General features: G+C 42.2%; 1 protein-coding gene across 1 annotated transcript in view; it reads right to left on the bottom strand.

The window, feature by feature from the left end:
* The window catches only part of smg1 (SMG1 nonsense mediated mRNA decay associated PI3K related kinase), a 179,823-nt gene that overhangs the window by 154,093 nt on the left and 4,984 nt on the right, over positions 1-20,746 (bottom strand). Inside the window, exons 2-7 of the mRNA XM_046069927.1 lie at positions 19,551-19,699; positions 14,294-14,446; positions 12,749-12,885; positions 11,005-11,063; positions 8,670-8,883; positions 6,168-6,293 (exon numbers count right to left, since the gene is read on the bottom strand). Of these exons, the coding sequence (XP_045925883.1) occupies positions 6,168-6,293; positions 8,670-8,883; positions 11,005-11,063; positions 12,749-12,885; positions 14,294-14,446; positions 19,551-19,699 (838 nt within the window). The remainder of the gene's footprint in view (positions 1-6,167; positions 6,294-8,669; positions 8,884-11,004; positions 11,064-12,748; positions 12,886-14,293; positions 14,447-19,550; positions 19,700-20,746) is intronic.

Genomic DNA, 20,746 nt, shown 5'->3' with positions numbered 1-20,746 from the left:
TACTTGTGGTTCCTAGAGTCTCCAAAAGTAGACTAGGAGCCAGAGCGTTCAGCTATCAAGCTCCTCTCCTGTGGAACCAGGTTCCAGTTTGGGTTCAGGAGGCAGACACCATCTCCACATTTAAGAGTAGGCTTAAGACTTTCCTCTTTGATAAAGCTTATAGTTAGGGCTGGCTCAGGTGAGTCCTGAACCAACCCTTAGTTATGCTGCTATAGGCCTAGACTGCCGGGGGATTTCCCATGATGCACTGAGCTCCTCTCTCCTCTACTTTCCCTCCCTCTGTATGCAACCTCATCCCATTATTGCATGTTACTAACACAACTTCTCCCCTTTCTGGTAGTCTTGTGTTTTCTCGTCTCTCTCCTCCTATCACTTCCTGCAGGTTTTCTGGCTCTGGAGCTGTGGAGTCTGGATCTGTGGCTGCGGGTCACCTGCTGCCCACGTGTTCCTGCTCGACCCCCTCTACTGCAATGACTATTGTTGCTAGTCTTATTGTTATTATTGTTATTATAATCATTAACATTACGATGGTCACCATTAACACTATTATAAATATCTGTACCATTTTTCATTTAGTCTATAGCAACATTACCTTCACTGTCTGTACCTCTGTGTGTATATTGTGTAGTCTCTCTCTCTCTCCCCCCCCCCCACCGGTCGAGGCAGATGGCCGCCCACCCTGAGCCATGGTTCTGCCTCTTAAAAGGAAGTTTTTCCTTGCCTCTGTCGCCTAGTGCTGCTCTTGGTGGGAACTGTTGGGCTTCTGTAAATAACATCACAGAGTACGGTCTAGACCTGCTCTTTTATGAAAAGCGCTGTGAGATAACTGTTGTTGTGATTTGGCGCTATATAAATAAAACTGAATTGAAATCAATTGTGGTTTTCCACAGCGCGCTACGTGATAGTCTCCAAAGTTTACATCTACCGCACGGTTCCATTCTGCTGCAGTACGTTGATGACATCCTGGTCTGCAGTCCCTCCCGTGAAGCATGCAAACTTGATACCATTGTGATGCTAAAGCTTTTAGCCAACAATGGCCATAAGACTAGTCTGTCCAAATTGCAGTTCGCCAAGACAGAAATGCGTTACAGTGAAGGAAAAAATTATTTGATCCCCTGCTGATTTTATAAGTTTGCCCATTGAAAAAGAAATCATGAGTCTAAAATTTTAATGGTAGGTTGATTTGAACAGTGAGAGAGAACAAAAAATCCAGAAAAAAGCATGTCAAAAATTTTATAAATTGATTTTGATTGCATTTTAATGCAGTGAAATAAGAATTTAACTCACTCTCAATCAGAAAGATTTCTGTCCCCTAGCTGTATTTTATCCAGGTAACAAGCTGAGATTTGGAGCACACTATTAAAGGGAGCGCTCCTAATCATGTTTGTTAACTCTATAAATGACACCTGTACACAGAAGCAATTAATCAGTCAGATTCCAAACTCTCCACCATGGCCAAGACCAAAGAGCTGTCCAAGGATGTCAGGGACAAGATTGTAGACTTACACAAGGGTGGAATGGACAACAAGGCCATTGCCAAGCAGCCTGGAAGGTGACAACAGTTGGTGCAATTATTCGCAAAAAAACCAAACACAATTGAACTGTCAATCTCCCTCTTTCTGGGGCTCCATGCAAGATCTCACCTCATGGAGTTGTAACGATCATGACAACAGTAAGGAATCAGTGTAGAACTACACTGGAGGATCACAAAAAAGCAAACAATTGGTAACGCACTACGTCATGAAGGACTGAAATCCTGCAGCGCCCGCAAGGTCCCCTTTCTCAAAAGAGCACTTGTACAGGCCCGTCTGAAGTTTGCCAATGAACATCTGAATGATTCAGAGGAGAACTGGGTGACAGTGTTGTGGTCAGATGAGACCAAAATTGAGCTCTTTGGCATCAGCTCAACTCGCTGTTTGAGTTGCCAAACACGAGTCTCGAAAACCTTAAAGATTTGGAGAAGTTGTGCAAAGAGGAGTGGGACAACATCCCTCCTGAGAAGTGTGCAAACCCGGTGGCCAACTACAAAAAACGTCTGAGCTCCATGATTGCCAACACTGGTTTTGCCACCAAGTACTAAGTCATGTTTTGCAGAAGGGTCAAATACTTATTTCACTCATAAAAATGCAAATCAATTTATAACATTTTTGAAAAGCGTTTCTCAGATTTTTTGGTTGTTATTCTGTCTCTCACTGTTCAAATAAACCTACCATTAAAATTATAGACTGATAATTTCTTTGTCAGTGGGCAAACGTACAAAATCAGCAGGGGCATCAAATATTTTTCCCCTCGTTGCATCTGATGCACAGGGTCACCGCAGAAGGCAAATCTCTCTCTCCCCCAAACATCTTTTGACTATTCAGTTTGTTCCAAAACAAAGAAACAGTTGATGAGATTTCCAGGAATGGCGTCATACTGTAGACAATGGCTGCCAAACTACTCTCAAAGAGAGGTTCCCCTCTCTTCCATGATTCATGGTAAAAGTCTCTGTGAACATGACAGAAAAAGCTTTCACAGACTTCAAGGGCTCTTTACAATCTGGGCCCACAATGGGACTTCCAAAACCTGCCCGACCGGGTACATGACTTCTGTTCTGACTCATGATCATGGGGGAAAACGACCTGTAGGTTATTTTTCCTCCAGACTTGACCCTGTTGCTGCTGGACTACCACTATGCCTCCGAGCTGTAGCAGCAGCAGAAAAAGCAGTGGTTGCATCACAAAACATTGTAGGATATGGTGATCTCACACTCATGGTGCTGCATGCAGTTTCACACACAAAAGACATCCTCCCTACCCCAGCAGATGGGGATCAACATGACTGCGTAGTTTCCATAAACCAGGTGTGCACTCCCAGACCAAATGTAACGGACATTCCTCTGGCAAATGAATTGTTCGTGGACGGATCGGCGTCCTGCTCTTCAGACACTGGTGAAGGTTTGGTGGGGTTTGCAATTGTCACTCTGCATGTAACATTGTTCAGTGGTAAATTACCTGCACATTTCTCTGATCAAGCTGCAGAGCTAGTGGCTCTCACAGAAGCCTGCAAATTGGTTAAGGGTAAAACAACATCTACACCAACTTACGTTATGCATTTGCAACAATTCATGATTGTGCTGCTTTATGGCGTCAGAGATTTTCAAACATCTGCAGGAAAACCAATAGCACACCACAACCTTGCGTCTGGCTTGCTGGACGCTGTTCTGCTCTCTACTGCTATTGCAGTAAGAAAATGTGATGCACACTAACAAAACAGATTCCATTTCCACAGGAAATGCTGCAGCGGATGCGGCTGCTAAGACAGCAGCAGTGTCCGGTCTCCAGGTTTATTCCATGCTGTTTAATGTTGGATACACCTGATGAGGTGTCTCCATGATGATGATGTTCACACAATTCAGTCTCTCTCTACTCCATAGGAGCGTGCACAGTGAGCTAAATCTGGGGCGTTGTTCAAAAACTCTGTGTGGATTGATGTTTGCCACATGCTCTCAACCCTTGTTATGCTCAACTGGCTCATGGGAGAGATGACGTGAGGGGGATGTGCTCAGAAATTAATTCTGCGTGGTACACATGGGGTTTTCCGTTTTTGCCCAGGACTTTTGCAGGAAATGTACGTTTTGTGCAGCTAAGGGGCTATTTACATGCCACCGGCTGGTCATCCACCACCAGACAAGCCTTTTCATTACTTTATGTTGGATTTCATTCATCCAACACCATGTCAGGGAAAGATGTCCTGCCTTGTTGTTGGTGATATGTTCAGTAAATGGGTTGAGGTGTTTCCCTCTGCCAAACAGGATGCCAGGGCAGTGGCAAAAGCCTTACTGACAGAGCTGATTCCCAGGTGGGGAATCCCAGCGGTCATCAGCAGTGACAACGGACCAGGGTTTGTAAACAAAGCCCTTTCAGAGGTTTCACAATACCTAGGTTTTGATACGGCATCATTGCTCTTATCACCCCAAGAGCGCGGGTGATTTAGAACGTGAGAATGGTGTACTTAAGGCTAAACTAGCAAAGTGCAATGAGACAGGTCTCACTTCACTTCACTCCACGCCTGCCAGTCTAATTTGTTCCACCATAGTTTCGCATGTTTCGGTAACTCATTTGTGAGAAGGCGATTAAGCTAGCCGCACCTAAACTCGTAGTGCACATGTATTAAAGCCTTTAAGGTAAATCCACTGAAATGGACCAGTGCGATACAGGATACTTGCATGCACGCCAGCCATTGTAAGCCTATCCCGGAGCCCTATGACGATTTCGGGCTATTTAGAGCTATGCTCTAGTCAGTTGTCTCTGCCTTATACAGCCTGTGCGGAATGCTCACATGTAGTTTCCAAATTTCTCTGACGCTCGCCAGACCCCAGCCTGGGCACGCATGCTCAAACGCAGCTACAAAATTGAAACGACCCTGTTCAAAACTTATGAAACTTATGCTAGATGTCCACTCCTTGTGAGACTCCAAGGTTAACGGCTGGTCAGTCAGTGGGGCATTTCCCTGGGCTCACACACCTGGGACTGCACCACTTCATGCACAGTAGACAACCACACTGACTGCCACGCTGCATACAAGCCTAATGTTGATATGCTATTACACCAACTCTGTGAAATTCCTGACCTGTACTGGTGCTGTGGGAGTGGCCAGCTGTACCAAACTCTGCCGGAAGGATGGAGAGGTACATGTGCGCAAGTAGCATTGGCATTGGATGTCCTTATCATACCATACCTCACAGCCTCACAGGCAGAAACGCTCCACCTGAGACTTTTCCTCTATTGATCCTAATGTTTACATACAACCCCAATTCCAATAAAGTTGGGACGTTGTGTAAAATGTAAATAAAACCAGAATACATTCATTTGCAAATGCTTTTCTACCTATATTCAATTTAATACACTACAAAGACAAGATATTTAATGTTCAAACTGATTAACTTTATTTTCTTTTGCAAATATTCACTCACTTTGAATTTGATGCCTGCAACATGTTCCACAAAAGCTGGTTTACCACTGTGATACATCACCTTTCCTTTTAACAACACTCAAGCGTTTGGGAACTGAGGACACTAATTGTTGAAGCTTTGTAGGTGGAATTCTTTCCCATTCTTGAGAGGGGAGGAGGAGCACTGAAAATGACTGCTGTCTTCTTTCTAAACTTCACTCAGTATTTTGAGATCAGGAATGTAGTTTATTTTACAGGTTCCATTTGTTTCCAGTGAGATATTGATTTCATATTGTTACTTTGCTGCTGTAAACTTTACTTTTGTTGCTGCTCTGAAAACAGTTATATTAAATGTGATTACTGTTTGAAATTTATTTTTAAAAAGCAATTATTAGTAATAAAAAACCAATATACCAAGTTTAGATAAAGAACCAATAAATAGTATCAAAAGCCTAACAATATAAATGGCAGCAGGTAAAGACAAAGTTTATGATAATTTATCACTCACTGTCCATCTCTGGGATGGATCTCCAATTCATTTAATTTATTAGGGCTGGACCCGAATGATCATTGGATACACATTCAATTTTTATTTTCCTGTCGCTAGTGCTGCTCTTGGTGGGAACTGTTGGGTTTCTGTAAATATCATCACAGAGTACGGTCTAGACCTGCTCTTTTCTGAAAAGCGCTCAGAGATAACTGTTGTGATTTGGCGAATACAATTGAATTGAGGGGTTTTTACTAACAACAACATAATGAACACATTTAAATCATTATATTCGGCCGATTAAAGAAAACCATGAAGTAGGCTATAATAAAAGTTAAGTGACAACACGTAACGTGTTGTTTTAGTCCCCTTACCGGAACTAGCGCTCTAATATATTCCTGTATTGTGCTGTAGACCGGCTCAATTCATCCTCTCCAGTAGGTACAGTTCCAACCTGCTCTGCACAGCAGCCACCAACCCGGTTCGGCACAAACCTAATCTTGCACTCTTCCCCAGCTCAATCTTCCATCCCTTCAACCCCGCAGTAAATATTCCTCTTTTATCTAATTCCTTATTCTCTTAGTCCTGCACTAGGGTCTTCTGGCCTAGACATAGCAACACTTTGTTTTTAACTGTGCTAATAACTATAGAATAACGCGACCATTGAGCGGACAGCCCTGTAATATGTATAAGTGTATAATAAAGTAAAAGGAGACATAGCTGGACCAATGAGTGCGGAGACACTCACCCTGAAGTTGGTGCTGAAGACATGCGGGTAGCAGCGAGCCACCTGAAGAATACACTTTACACTCTGACAAAGCAGCTCTGGTGTGTCTACATTCTCCAGGATGGACTGCAGGTTGCTCATTACCAGCTGAAAGAAAAAAACAAAACACTCAGTCCTTACCTGCCACCCGCCAGTATACACTTCTGTACTAGCATGATGTACATGAGGTTTTTTTTGTGGTATTAATATGGTAAAATTCAATGAGAGATCCAGTTCAATGAGAGGTACACGGTATTATTAGAAGTGGATTCTAAATGGAACGGGCTTTTGGAACCCAACCCTACATGTGATGAGTTCTATACAATAAGGTACAGTATCTATTTCAACTGACATAAAACTAGGATAGCTCCATCTTTATGGCCACAGAGGGTTTTAGGAACAAAGCCCCATCCAGGAGCCACATTTATAAACGGTGCGTATGCACAAAACGCAATGGTTGTGATCTATTAATTGTTCAAAACATAGCTGGACTCACCACCAGACCACCGAGAAAAATGCCGGGGGGGGGGGGGACAAGATAAGGAAGGTTTGGGTTTGGCTCGCTGGCCATTTAACATTCGCTGTATCTGTGCCTTTTGTTGTTCAACATGTTCAACTTTTCACAGAGCGCTTGTCAGTCATTTTTCATCAACCAATCACAGCCTGGATGGGGTGGGACATTAAAAACAGTTTGACGTGTCACAGCAAATCATTAAATGTTGAACAATGATTATTGACAGGTAAGTACTTCTAACAAATTAGAGACCAATGTAGAGCCTTTTTCCTGCACAAAGATTCAATTTTAAAAAACCCACAGAAATGAAACCACTGTAACTGGTTTTAATAATCAAGTGGTAAGTACTATACTATTATATGAAATTCTAATGAATATAGTATTTAAATATATTATTTTTATACTAACAGTAAACTATTAACATTATACTCTTTATAAAATACACTCGTGTACAGTTCCTCCTCCAGGTTGTGGACAGAGACTCAGACAGATGTACATTGAGCCGGTGTGCCAATATTTGCTGCTTCCAGCTGCCTCCTCCGTAGAGCAACACGCTCCCCTTGTTCTGTTTTACTTGTTATTGTTATAAATATTGTTTAACGTTATTCAAGTTTAGGAATACACTGGCATATTACAAAATGTCAGTATTTCACACATTCCTTGATAATCAAGCAAGTAGACTCAGTACCATTTGTTCCATTACAGTATGACTTCGTCTCCTTATCATGCAGCTCTAATAAAAAACAAACTTGACAGGAGAATGTGAGGTCCTCCACACAAACTCTGAGGCATGGGTACGCACATAAATTGGAGAAATGAGAAACGGCGACTCACATGACAGAATGATGAAACGGTTTGAAATGAATAGGCTTACTATTGTGTTAAATAAATCGAAATATTACCTCTGAGTATTATAGGGCAATAAAATTTTTTTAATATTATTAGTTCATTTGCCAAACAGATGAAAGCCTTTGTGGCTTAACAACCTGTTTGACTGAAGTGCACAATAAAAACATAATTTCAGATCATTTGCAGCGCACACAAAGAGAAACATGATTTAGGACAATTAATACAAACATATTTATGTTTGTACAAAAATGTACGAAATATTTATTCTCATAAATAAAGTGAACAGTAGGACAAATTACATTTAAATTGATGCCGTTTTCGTTCCCTCAGTCGTGCAAATACGAGTGCATAGTTTCACATATTTTTATCAGATGTTCGTTACCTTATGGTATTTGAGCCAAACGCTGTGCGCCAGCATGTGGATGCGCTGCTTGTAAAAGCACAGTATGGAAAAACACATAACTGTTTATTAAGTAAATCTTTCAGTGTTGTTCTTATGTCACGTAAAACAAGTCATATTTCTTTTAACTCAGCCTCGTTCAGTGAGTGGACTGTTTGTGTAGCCTAAATAAATGTGTAAACAGTGGAATACATTTAGTTTAATCTTTTCAAACGGGGGAATCCAAATTATGCATCTGGGTCATCCAGTGCATCTTATGCGTCCCACTCCGCCACCGTCACTACTGAGTAGGGAAGCGGTTTCTTGCAGATCACTTATTAAAAAGGGGTTGAGCTCCGATGCTACCTTTCCTCTGGTGCAGAAGGACTGCCTATGTGTGTGTGTTTTACCCACCAAACAACTTAATTTTTCCTGCTTCAACCTCACCAAAAGGAACGTCAGTGTCACAATGGGTAAATTTATTTTTTTAGCTTTTCTGCCAGAATTTGCCGTCAGACAAGGAGACGGCTCACATGCGGCACATTTCAAGTAGACTGCGGTTAATAACGAGAAATCGGCGTAGGACGTGCATGCGCACTGTATAAATCACAATATTTGTGTGTACGCACTTCCTATGTTTTGGACGTATGCAACGTTATGGTGTCTTTTTAACCCCCCCCCCCAAATACAGTTTTATAAATGAGCTGTACAGAAGTCAACTGAAGCCCCTTCATGTGCTTACCTGCATGACGTGAGAGAAGCCCTTCCTCTCTCCAGCAGCCTCCAAAGCATGCTGTGCTGCCACCAGGTACAACAACTTCACCTCATCACGGCTACTTGAAGTGAACTTGAGAAAGAGCCACTTGAAGATGCGCTCAGCCTCGTAGCTGAGCACTGTGCAGAGGAGACCCAGGCAGGCGGCTGCGTCCTGACGCAACTCCCACAGCAGCTTACTGCTAAACACGTCACACCACCGGCAAGGAGACCACATGTTAGAGACCACATGGAATTTGGGACTAGCAGAGTGTAATTATTGTTGAAATAACAAGGTGTGCATTATAGGTGAGAGTCATGTCATGTTTCTGAGACAACCTGTTCTCCAGACCATTGTCATGTCTCAAGACATGCATCCCCGTTTACATTTAGTTTTTTCCACTCATCCATGTGATAGTCGTTAGGTTGTTGATATTAAGTTGTAAAATATAATTGAAGCTGCAAGCAGCGTTGGGCGGGCCCGCGCCGGCCGAGTTGCATATTCTGGAGCTCTGCCGGTGCGGCTGTGAATTTGCTACGCGGATCCGACACGGCATGAAGGTGTTATGTGTCACTTCCTGTGTCCCCTATGTGGAGCTACATAGCATTTGCCGCTATGAATATAAATTGGTATTGGTGTGTAGATGTCTGCGGGGTGGGAGAGTTATCAAGCACGTAAAATTTGGTGCAGATGTGAGCATGTACACTGAAGTTACAACAACTTGCTGTGTCATGGCGAAGAGTTGATCTTTGACGCCACGCCACGGACACGCCCATTGACGAAAACTCACTGATAGCACAACTTTTCATCTTCTATGCCTTTAGAAGGCACAGCACAAATTTGAGGTCGGTCGGACTAAATCCCTAGGAGGAGTTTGTTAAAAGTATAGTGTGTAAATCATCCAAAATTTGACGTAAAATTCAAAATGGCCGACTTCCTGTTGGTTTTAGGGCATCGCTCCAAGAGGCTTTTTGGTAAGTCTGGACAAGATACACGTACCACAGAAAATTCGTGCACGTAGGTGAAACGTGCGGCGGGGGCTGCTTCGTTAAAGGTCACTTCCTGTTGCCAGCAGGTGGCGCTATGACCATGGGTGAATGTTGGCATGTACATGTGTTCAGGGCGGGACTCTTATGAAATGTGTAAAATTTCGTAAGGATCTGAGCATGCACACTGAATTTATAACAACTTCCTGTTTCATGGCGAATCATCGACGCCACAGACACGCCCATTGACGAAAACTCGCAAATAGCACAACTTTTCATCGTCAATGCCTCTAGAAGGCACAGTAGAAATTTTACCTCGATCCGACTAAATCCCTAGGAGGAGTTCGTTAAAGTACGAAGTGTGTAAATCATCCAAAAATGGCCGTAAAATTCAAAATGGCCGACTTCCTGTTGGGTTTAGGGTATGGGTTCTTGAGGCTTTTTTGTGCGTCTTGATATGATAACATGACCCCTGAACATTTCGTGCATGTAGGTTGAACATGGACGAGGGGCTAATTTTTTCCAATTTACTAGGTGGTGCTAGCTAGTCATTTTGCCACGCCCATGCGCGAAACCCATAAAATACGAAATTTTTCACCACTTCTGACATGTGTGCAAAGTTTGGTGAGTTTGAGTATGTTTAGGCCCCCAAAATTGAGCTTACTTTGCAGGAAATAAAAAAAAAAAAATCTTTACAATGTCACACAGTTGGTGCTTTGGCCCTAAATATAAGCACTACATGCATTTCAAAAATCTTCAGTAGGAGAGCATTTCAATTAAATATTTTTTTATGCACACATTTCAGGCTGACATGTTTCCTCAGAACGAACACAAAAAAAAACCTAACCGAACATAATCGTTATCACAAAAATAATCTGTTTTTTTTTCATGTTATAACTTGCTTCTTGTCTGGAATACAGCATTTCTTATTATTACATTGTTGTACTTTATGTTGGAATGTCTGGCATGGCTCTGCCTTTGTGTAATGATGTGCATTGATCTGCATATCGAGTATTTGCCAGTATTCCTAAAAACTAAGTCATGTAGCAGAAAAATCAAACAGATCAAAAAGCCTTTGTGATTTCTGATCGGTTTAAAATTGTCAATATGCTGGCCACTCTGGCCAAACCCAGTTCTGACAGCAAAGGGATAGAAAACATCTGCCCCCTAGGCAAAAGTGCAGGCAGGTTCTTAGACGGAGTTGTTTGACTGAATGTGAATATTGTTTTGTAATTTCCATTTTACTTGGATTTTGACCAAGCTGGACTCTGACATTCTTTCCACCAGTACTGACAAAACCTGAGCCTATTAAACCTAGACTCCCAGCTTTCTTTTACCTCTCATTAAGAATGTCATTCAAGGTGCCAAGGATGGTATCCAACTGTTTGGCAAGGGTCTGTGCGAGAGAAAATACAAAGCATTAGGAAAGTGATGCGTTAGTACACTGCTCAAAAAATATGGGAACACTCATCACAGCATAAGATCAAGTCAATTAACCTTCAGAGATATCAATCTGTCCAGTTAGATTGTGAATCACTGTCATCTGTTTTGGTGCAAATCAAAGTGAAAACAGGTGCACTGGAGAGGCAACAGTAAGCCCAAAAACGGTAATGGTTTTGCACGTGGTGGCAACAGAGAGTTGCTCTCTCCTTCTCCTTCCTGATAGACTGTTCTCTAGTTTTGCATTTTGCTAGTGTCCTTGTCACTACTGGTAGCATGAGGTAGTACCTGCAGCCCATTCAGGTTGCACAAGTAGTCCAGCTCCCCCAGGATGGCACATCCACATGTGCCATCGCAAGAAGATTTGCTGTGTCTCCCAGCACAATCTCAAGAGCACGGAGGAGATCCCAGGAGGCCGTGGACGAGGAGAGCTAGACAGGATTGTAGAAGGGCATCAACCCAGCCGCAGGGGCCGCTCACTGATGCCCTGATCCAGGTCTGGGAGGAGATTCCCCATCTCATCAAGAGAGCATGCCCAGACGTTGCTGGGAGTGAATCTGGCACATAGGGGCCATACACACTACTGACTGACATTGTGTGATAAAAGTCGCTCAGGTTGGATCAAACTTTATTTACTTTGATTTTCAGTGTGATGCTGCTTGCCCCTTGTCTAGTAGACCTAAGAGTCACTTGGTTTTATTTTCATTGGCCAACTTTTGTATTAAACTATTTTTTCTTATCTTGCTGGGATCCAGAAGAGGAAGTTTTTGTTGAGATATGGACTATTGTGGCCATTTGAACTCGATAAGGACCCATTTATTGGTGATTAAACTGGGCTTTTTATCGAGCGCTGACTGTCTTGTCGTCTGTTGGTACCTTTGAAATACCTGGTTGTTAAGTAAGGTGCAGTAATTGTCATGTACTGAAAGACATGTCCTTTTGTTTGTGTGTAAATATATTGAACATGGAATGACAACATTATTTACATTAAATGAAGCAGAATGTTACTCCTTCACTTAGTGCATATATTTAAAAGTGGCAGACAATTTCAGACCCTGTACGTACCATTTCAAAATGCACCATTTCAAAATGCACCCGCATTGTTCAGTCCAATCAGACTATTTTTCCAGTCATATTTTTCATCATTGAAGGCATACTACTAGCTACTATACTACTAGCTTGGATAGTGGAGGGGCGGGGTTGAAATTTGTTGTAATTTGCAACCCTCACCACTAGATATCACTAAATCTTACAGACTTAACCTTTAACTTTGGTTGCCGAAGATTCGGTGCACCCTTATTGGAAATGATCAAATAAATAATTAATAATAATATAAAAATGAAAATAATTGAACACATGCCCCACCCTCCCGTCAGCTACCACCACAACTGGAATCTAATTCTGTGGGAAACACGGTAGATCAAAAAGAGACCAGTACTGGAGTCCGGGAGGGAGTATGAGGGCTGCAGGAGCTTGTTTAATAGAGTCTGAGGCAGCTGGTCAGTAACTGTATGCTTGACTGCCACGCATGAACACTTTACTAAAATGTGGAGCCTTAGAGAAGAGGGAAGAATAATTTTGACCGTACTAAGACTATTTCTATAATGAAGAGGGAGATAATCACTTTACAGTCTGACTGACCACTTTGCTCTCGCCATGGCTGATGAATTCCTTCAGCTGTTTGAGGGTGGCCAGCCTGCGGTCGCGATCATCTTCTCTGGAGACTCGACGCAGGAGGTTGGCCAGCCGAGATTCATCTGAGTGAGCCATCCCTCTGTCTGCAACAACACCACTGCATGTCAGGAACACACACTCATTCTCTGTACAATCACATGCTGCCATGTGCAGGTTCAACTGCGCATCATCATTTGTATTTAAAGTCACATATTGACTCGGCTATGAACTAAAAATCAACGACAGATGATACTGCTCATTTCTCATGAGTAGATACTACTGTGACGAAATGTAAATAATGGCCTTCTTTTGAGGTATTCCCCAGGTGTCAGTTTGTACTTGCCAGACTATCACACACTTGTTTGTTACCTTTAGGGATGGGGACCGTTAATTTTTATTGATACCATTATTGAGACTGCTTAACGATCCGATTCTTTATCGATACCACTATCGATACTTTAATATTTAGTGATGGTTATTTGGTAAGACCAGACCCAACGGACATGAGGTAGGCCTGCACTGTATGAAGACAATATTCAATGTGATAACGTTATATATTGAGATGACAATTCACTTGTGATAAATAAACATATTGAAGTGTGCATATTAACTGCCTGGTTGTTTTTAATTTAATTTTTAAAATATAGCTAAATGTTGTTTCTAGTTACTCAATGACTATCTAACATCACAAATAGTGAGTGACGTTCAGAAAGAATAACATCAGTCTGTATCAGTGCCTCCTCCTCTCTCGCTGGCTGCAGGTAAACGTTACCAGGTAGAAGGAGGAGTGGTCGGTTTGTCTCAGCTAGCAGAGTTTTTAAGACTACAAACCAGTCTGTGCTTTTTAACATTTGGCTAATGCCAAGCTAGCGTTAGCTGTGCTTGTATAAAACATACAGGATGAGATACTGAGGACAGAGATGATTAAATTAACCATTTCTACATGTTTAACGTTACCTTACAGACAGGTGTATTGATAAAGTATTGTCTTTTTACTTGCAAAGGTTTTATTGCACGTACTTACAGTAACGAGCGTAGCTGTCATCAACTAACGTTACAGTAGTTTGGAGCTAACAGTTAATTTAGTAAGTCACCGTATTCCACCGCGACAGCGCAGCCTCTTGCTCTGCTGCCGTGTGTGTAGGAGCAGACAGAGAGCAAGCACAGACTGCAGCCTGATGATTTTCTTATCCATTGCGTTTCAAATTAAATCAGATTTGACGCTCGAGACATAACGTTACATCATAGGACCCGCAAGTCTCGATAGCAGTATCGATAAGCTCGAACCTTATCGGGTTTTGAGAAATTTTGGAACCGGGTCTCGATCCCCATCCCTAGTTACCTTGATAGAGAGCTGCATCCCAAACCACTAAGGAAAAAAAAAAAAAAATAGACGACTTTCAGTAACAGCCTGGATATGTGGGAACTAAATCCTGGGCACACATCTTATGCCCATGCCCTTTTCACTACACACACACATCATCTCTTGTTGTGTTGTTCGTCAGAGCTTACCTTGCGATTTCTTCATGTCCTTCGAAGCTAAAGCACAGTTTCCATGCTGAAAAGGCATCAAATCCGTTGTTACGTCATTGGGCCTCAACTCTTGCCCCACCGACTTCCAACCAAACATATTATCACAGACACCCTGGCCAGCTGCATATCCACCTATGGAACACAAACCATGTTTGAGTAAACTGATGTATTACATAGAAGCCACATACACTGTAAAACAAGATGCAACTTTTGTTTCATGCATGTTTGAGATTTTAATTGAAGTTACAAAGAACTGCATGAACATTTTTGTTCAGCTTTTGACAGGTGAGAATGCGATATGCATTGTCTACGATCAGGACATGAAATTAACAACTGCCAAGTGCAAAAATGCGGGTAGATTTTCCCTTTGGTGGCTAAATGTTGGAAAGCTATGCGTTTGGCATGATATTGCCATATAATATGTCCTTGATGGTAACTAACATCAGCCCAGTGTTCCTGATTGTTGTGTGTGGCACTGAGATTGGCCCTGCTGTACTCAGAGATATAATATTGTGTGACAATCAGATTAGGGAGTGAATGTTGTTTATGTTCCTTTAGATGTATAGATCTATATAAATCTATGAGATATATAGATTTGTAAGACGATGGGCATTAGGAGATAGGAGTCGGAAGCGAAGGTGGAGGAGAGTGTAGCCGCTTTCATATCCCGCAATAAACGCAGAAAGAATATCCGGCAAATGCAGCATTACTCATAATGAACAAATGTTTGCAGCATAATCCTGCAACCCTGTGTGCTTTCACATAGCGATCCGGCTGTACCGGTACCAGTGACATAGAAAAAGAATGTTACGTGTAACACAACACCAGCATGTCGGCTGTGGCTTTTTACCATCGTTCCACCTCTATTACTATCAACATTCCCAGCTCAGAGGCGGATCCTATCTGAGCCCGCTCTCTCCGGCTCCTCACCTGTAGCGGCTGTGGCTGAGGAGGTAGAGCGGGTTGCCCGTTAATTGGAAGGTCAGCGGTTCAATCCCGGGCTGCCTGTCGAAGTATCCTTGGGCAAGATACTGAATCCCGAATTGCCCCTGGTGGCTGTTCTGCCAGTGTATGAATGTGTGTGAATGTTAGTTTCTGTTTGAGTGGATGTCAATGGTGAATGCAGATGTAGTGTAAAAGTGCTTTGAGCGGTCGAAAAGACTAGAAAGGCGCTACATACATACGGAGCATCTACATTTACCTTCCATACAGCACAGCAAACCGGCATATTGGTGCAATGCTCCCGGAAAATAATGCAGTGTGAAAGCGACTTGCGTTAGGAGCTATGAAAGTTGTGCTTTGAGGTTTTTTTTTTAGCAAGGAGTACGATCCACAGACGGCATAAAAAAAAATTGTTAATCCCACAAAAGCTGTGGCACCAGAACTCTGTCAGAACCAGGAGGCCATACTTCCTGGACCGTGCAAAGAGTGATTGTTAAGAGTGAGCAGTCTGATGATGTTAAAGTGAAATGATTAAAAGTCAGCAGAGATAAGATTTTAAGTTAAATGATTAATAAGCACCTTGTAAGTTTAGAAAAACAACTTACTGTTATGTCTTAGGTCCACTACAGATGTGGACAAAATTGTTGGTACCCTTCCTCTAAATCAGGGGTATTCAGCCAACATGGACTGAAGAACGGGGGTTTTGTGTTTCAGAAGGACCGTGCTGTGTGTACCATTTTCTCAAAAATGTAGTTTGCCGAACATTGAGTGTTAAACGCCATCGAGACCAAACATGAGAAAACTTTCAAGGATGGTGCAGACAAGGCTGAATCCATCAACCAACACCCTTAAAGTCTTCACCACTGCCAAAAATCATGCTACCGAAGCAAGCTATCGCATTGCTAATTGCATTGTGTGATTTGTCTACTTGATTTCATTTTGTTGTCGGATGTTCTTTTTACATAAATTCGAACATAAAAAAATAAAAACAGCTAATAACTAAACGAGAGGCACTGTGTAATTTTGCAATTAACTTGAAACTGACAAAATTAATAAATAAAAACTTACTGAAAATAAACTGATTAAAATCAGACATTGCTTTTTAATTGTGGTTCAACAGAATCATTTTTAAAAATCTAATGAAACTGGCCTGAACAAAAATGATGGTACCCAGAAATTAATATTTTGTTGCACAACTTTTTGAGGCAGTCACTGCAATCAAGTGATTTCTGTAACTCAATGAGACTTCTGCACTTGTCAACAGGTACTTTGGCCCACTCCTCATAAGCAAACCGCTCCAGCTGTTTCAGGTTCGAAGGGTGCCTTCTCCAGACTGTTTTTTCTCTTAGACATTCTTGGGTGTTTTTAGCTGTGTGTTTTGGGTCATTATCCTGTTGGAGGACCCATGACCTGCAGCTGAGGCCAAGCTTCCTGACACTGAGCAGCACATTTCCCTCCAGAATGCCTTGATAGTCTTGAGATTTCATTCTACCCACTTAGGGGTGCAATTCTTTGCTAACAGTCAGAGTTTTGAGAGCTGGGAAACTATATAAACGTTGTGAATCGCTGTCTACTACAAAATTGTTATTATCGTGGGGTTATTAGCGTGGGGATGAAAAAAAACAAAGCCATCATCAATATAATGGGGGAGTTTCCAGCGGCCACTAGCACTGCGGTTTTAAGATTGCAACCAGGCGTGTGCTCATACGGTCGCTTTAACTTATGAACGAGCACAATTGCTTGCTTATGAAACACAACCGCTTTCATAAAGAGATCCTGCAATGAAGGAAGAAACACCAGCATGCAAGCTGTGGCTTTTCTCCAGACATGTTCAGGCTGTGTTACTTCAACGTTCCCGGCTCAGAGGTACCGTACCTTTCATACAGCACAGCGAGTCGAATATTGGCACAATCCTCCCAGAAAAAAAAAAAAAAAAGAAAGAGTGTGACAGCAGTTGAACTAATCCATGCTTGTTACATGATCACGGTACATTTACTGCATTTAGCCAATGTGCTATAGCGTTAGCTCATCTGCTGCTTTCAGTAACTATCTTTACTATCTGTGTATCTTTCACCGGAGGCTCAGCAATGTCAGCACAGCAAAATGTATTGCACGAAAATGAAACTGTTGTAGCAGTAAGACCGTGGTAAATAACTTAGATGTAGTGTTAGTGAATGGGTCTTCCTTTGTGTCGTTGTCGCCATTTTGTTGCAGTGTTGTATATTATGTGGGTCATATTAGCTACAGCGACTGAGAGGTGGAGAAGCTGCGTACCTGAGTATCGGTAAAAAGACAATAAATCTAAATTGAACATTACGAAGCAAACAGTGGCAGGTCTGAGCTAATGTAGCATTAGCTGGCTGCCCATGCCTTGCATTACTATAGGCTAGTAAACAAACCACTCCACATTTGCCCTTTACCGTTACATCCTTTCGTGCAGGTTAAATCAACACTTAATTCTGGCGGTACACAGGATAGTAATGTGGTTCGGCATTAGCCAGTGAACTAACTTTTCTCTCCAGCCTTTCTGATGTTCACTGCGTTTTCACTCGACATCGTCTGAATCTCATTTGGTCTGATGGGCTTCAGCACATAAAACTTCGCTGTTTTTATCCTTACGTTTTGCTGGTAGCCGGTTGTTTTGTGGTGTTAGTGGACTGCATGTCGTTAGCTGTGGTGTCGTCACTGTAGTCTGAGAGAGGCTCGGGAGCGCACAGGGCTGCATCCCGACCCGGTATCCTCACATTAACAGCACAATAGTGGCTGAAAACAGGCATGTGCTTCATTTGTAAGTGATGTTAGAGCCCACTGACAAAAAAAAGGAAAATTTGATTTATTAATAAGAAATTACATACAGCCCCTATAAACAAACAATAGCTGGTGAAAAATTCCTGACTGAATTTAAAAAATGTGTAGGGCTGTCCCCGACTAAGGATTTACATAGTCGAATCAGAATTGTCAAGTCTTGCCTGTAGTCGACTGATAGTTGAATCATGTACTGTGTTCGTGTTGCGATTGCAAAGCTGTAGTCTCTTTTCATTAGTCACTGTAACTTACACTGTAAATTTCCAGCTAAACAGTCTTATTGTTGACCCTTTTCTCTCTGCTCGCCTGCCATTCACCGGTCTTATGCAGTTTTGCGTGCATGCCGTGCGGCCGACCGCTGCCTCACGGTCCATTTCAAGTACTATTTAAAAACACTAATATTCTTTGTGTGGTTCATAAACTGTGATAAAAAAAATAATAATAATAAAAACAACCACGGTGAAGTAAAGGCTCCGTCTCAACCGCAAGTTCCTCTTCTGCCACTACACACTCACATATACACGCTACGCCTACACATGCGCACTGATGCCCCCTACCATGAGGGTTACAATTCTGGATTTATTCACGCACTTTAAAAACCAATTACTAAAAGCTTTTATTTCTTCTCATTTTTTATTTCCAGCATTGTATGTTGGAATGTATATTGTATTAGGCTGCACATTAACTTATTGGGAGAAAACTGGTAGTTCTATGTGAAGTCGGACGTTGATCACCCCCGTATCGCCAAATGGCATGATCCTTGTTTCGCTGCGAAGCGTTGACTGTGAGATTGACAGTCGAATCAGGCTCCGCCCATCGAAGCATCGAATCTGCGCCTACTGGGGGTCAGCCCTAAAAATGAGTGAACAAAAGCGCCAGGAAATAAAACACTGATACCACCAGGCTCGCAGTCTACGTCTGCTTTTCTAGACATGGGTCAACCTCAGAAATGGAGGTGGCTTGGCTTTGAAAAAAAGAGATGTTGAAATCGGTTGCCGTTGAAGACCGCAAACTAACCACTGCACGGAATATCAAGAATATGAAAAGCTTTGAGAGTCAGCTGTCCACAACAGACCTGAACCATGACATTTTTGTCAATGTCACACACCCCTAGTGGATTCTCAATTTATTTTCTTCCCCCAAATCTACTGCTACCAGTGCATCTAGTAAATGTGATGGCAATAGCAAGTCATGACAACAGTAGTACTAGGATGTATCTGTAACATTTGTGTTACTCTTCTAACACAGCTAAACCTCAAGCCTGCAGCGGCACAAGGTTGAATACACTGAGTGGTTATATGCACATCTTGTTTCACCTTCTTAAGAGCAATGTAACAAAAACCTCTCACAATCATTAGTTTTATAAACCTATAATAATGGTTGAGGAGTTACACCCGATTTATTTTGGGTATGTTATTTGAGGTGTTCTTTCCTGGGGATAGGGGCAGATACATTTCTTATGATCCAAATGACCAAAAGGAGGCCTCACCCTCTTCCTGGTGTGTCTCTGGAGCAGCATAGACATTGCTGGACACCACTGGCTGGTCAGGGAAGGTGGAGGGCAACACGTCATAAAATTGTGCTGAACCAAGCTCTCTGGACTTCACTCCGTCCTGGCTGGATGACACACTGTCAACTCTGAATACATGGACAGACACACACAAGATTAGGACAAATCCTGTAACTGAAGTAACTCCATTGATTCACATAAACTCACATTGCATTTAGTGTTTCTGGTTATCATCTTATCAGTTATAACACTCCTTTACTCCACAACTGAATCTTTAAGAATCTCATGATTCAATCTCATAGTAAAACTAGAGGTGGACCCAAATATTCGAATCATTGAATATTCGCTCGTTCGGTAGGTATTCAAGTTTTTTATTTTGGGATTTGAATATTGAGGGTTCCCCCCCCCACACACACACACACACACCCCTGACCTCCACTCACAGCAGTGGATGTAACGCTCCAGTTCTCAAAGGCAAAACAAAATGCCGGAGTCGTCAGCAGTGTGTGAGCACTTTAAATTGATGATGTGATGACAATGGCAGTTGTCTCTGCAAAGTAAGCTCCATTGTCGGGGCCTAAACATACTCGAAAACTCAAAATTTGCAAACATGTCAGAACTGGTGAAAAATTTTGTATTTTATGGGTTCTGCACACGGGCGTGGCAAAATGACTCGCTAGCGCCACCTAGAAAATTGGAAAAGATTATCCCCTTGTTCACGTTCAACCTACATGTACATGGGGACATGTATCATAACAAGACGCACAAAAAAGCCTCAAGAACCCATAGCCTAAAGTCAACAGGAAGTCGGCCATTTTTGGATGATTTACACACTCCGTAGTTTCACGAACTCCTCCTAGGGATTTAGGCGTGTATGGGGGTGGGAGAGTTATCAAGCACGTAAAGTTTGGTGCAGATGTGAGAATGTACAATGAAGTTACAACAACTTCCTGTGTCATGGCGAAGAGTTGATTTTTGACGCCACGGACACGCCCATTGACGAAAACTCACAGATAGCACAACTTTTCATCTTCTATGCCTTTAGAAGGCACAGCAGAAATTTGACGTCGATCCGACTAAATCCCTAGGAGGAGTTCGTTAAAGTAATAAGTATGTAAATCACCCAAAAATGTCCATAAAATTCAAAATGGCCGACTTCCTGTTGGGTTTAGGGT

This window comes from Micropterus dolomieu, linkage group LG02, assembly GCF_021292245.1.
Source record: "Micropterus dolomieu isolate WLL.071019.BEF.003 ecotype Adirondacks linkage group LG02, ASM2129224v1, whole genome shotgun sequence".
Lineage (NCBI taxonomy): Eukaryota > Metazoa > Chordata > Actinopteri > Centrarchiformes > Centrarchidae > Micropterus > Micropterus dolomieu.
The sequence above is the reverse complement of the archived record's forward strand: the minus strand, read 5'-3'. Positions and strand labels throughout refer to the sequence as shown.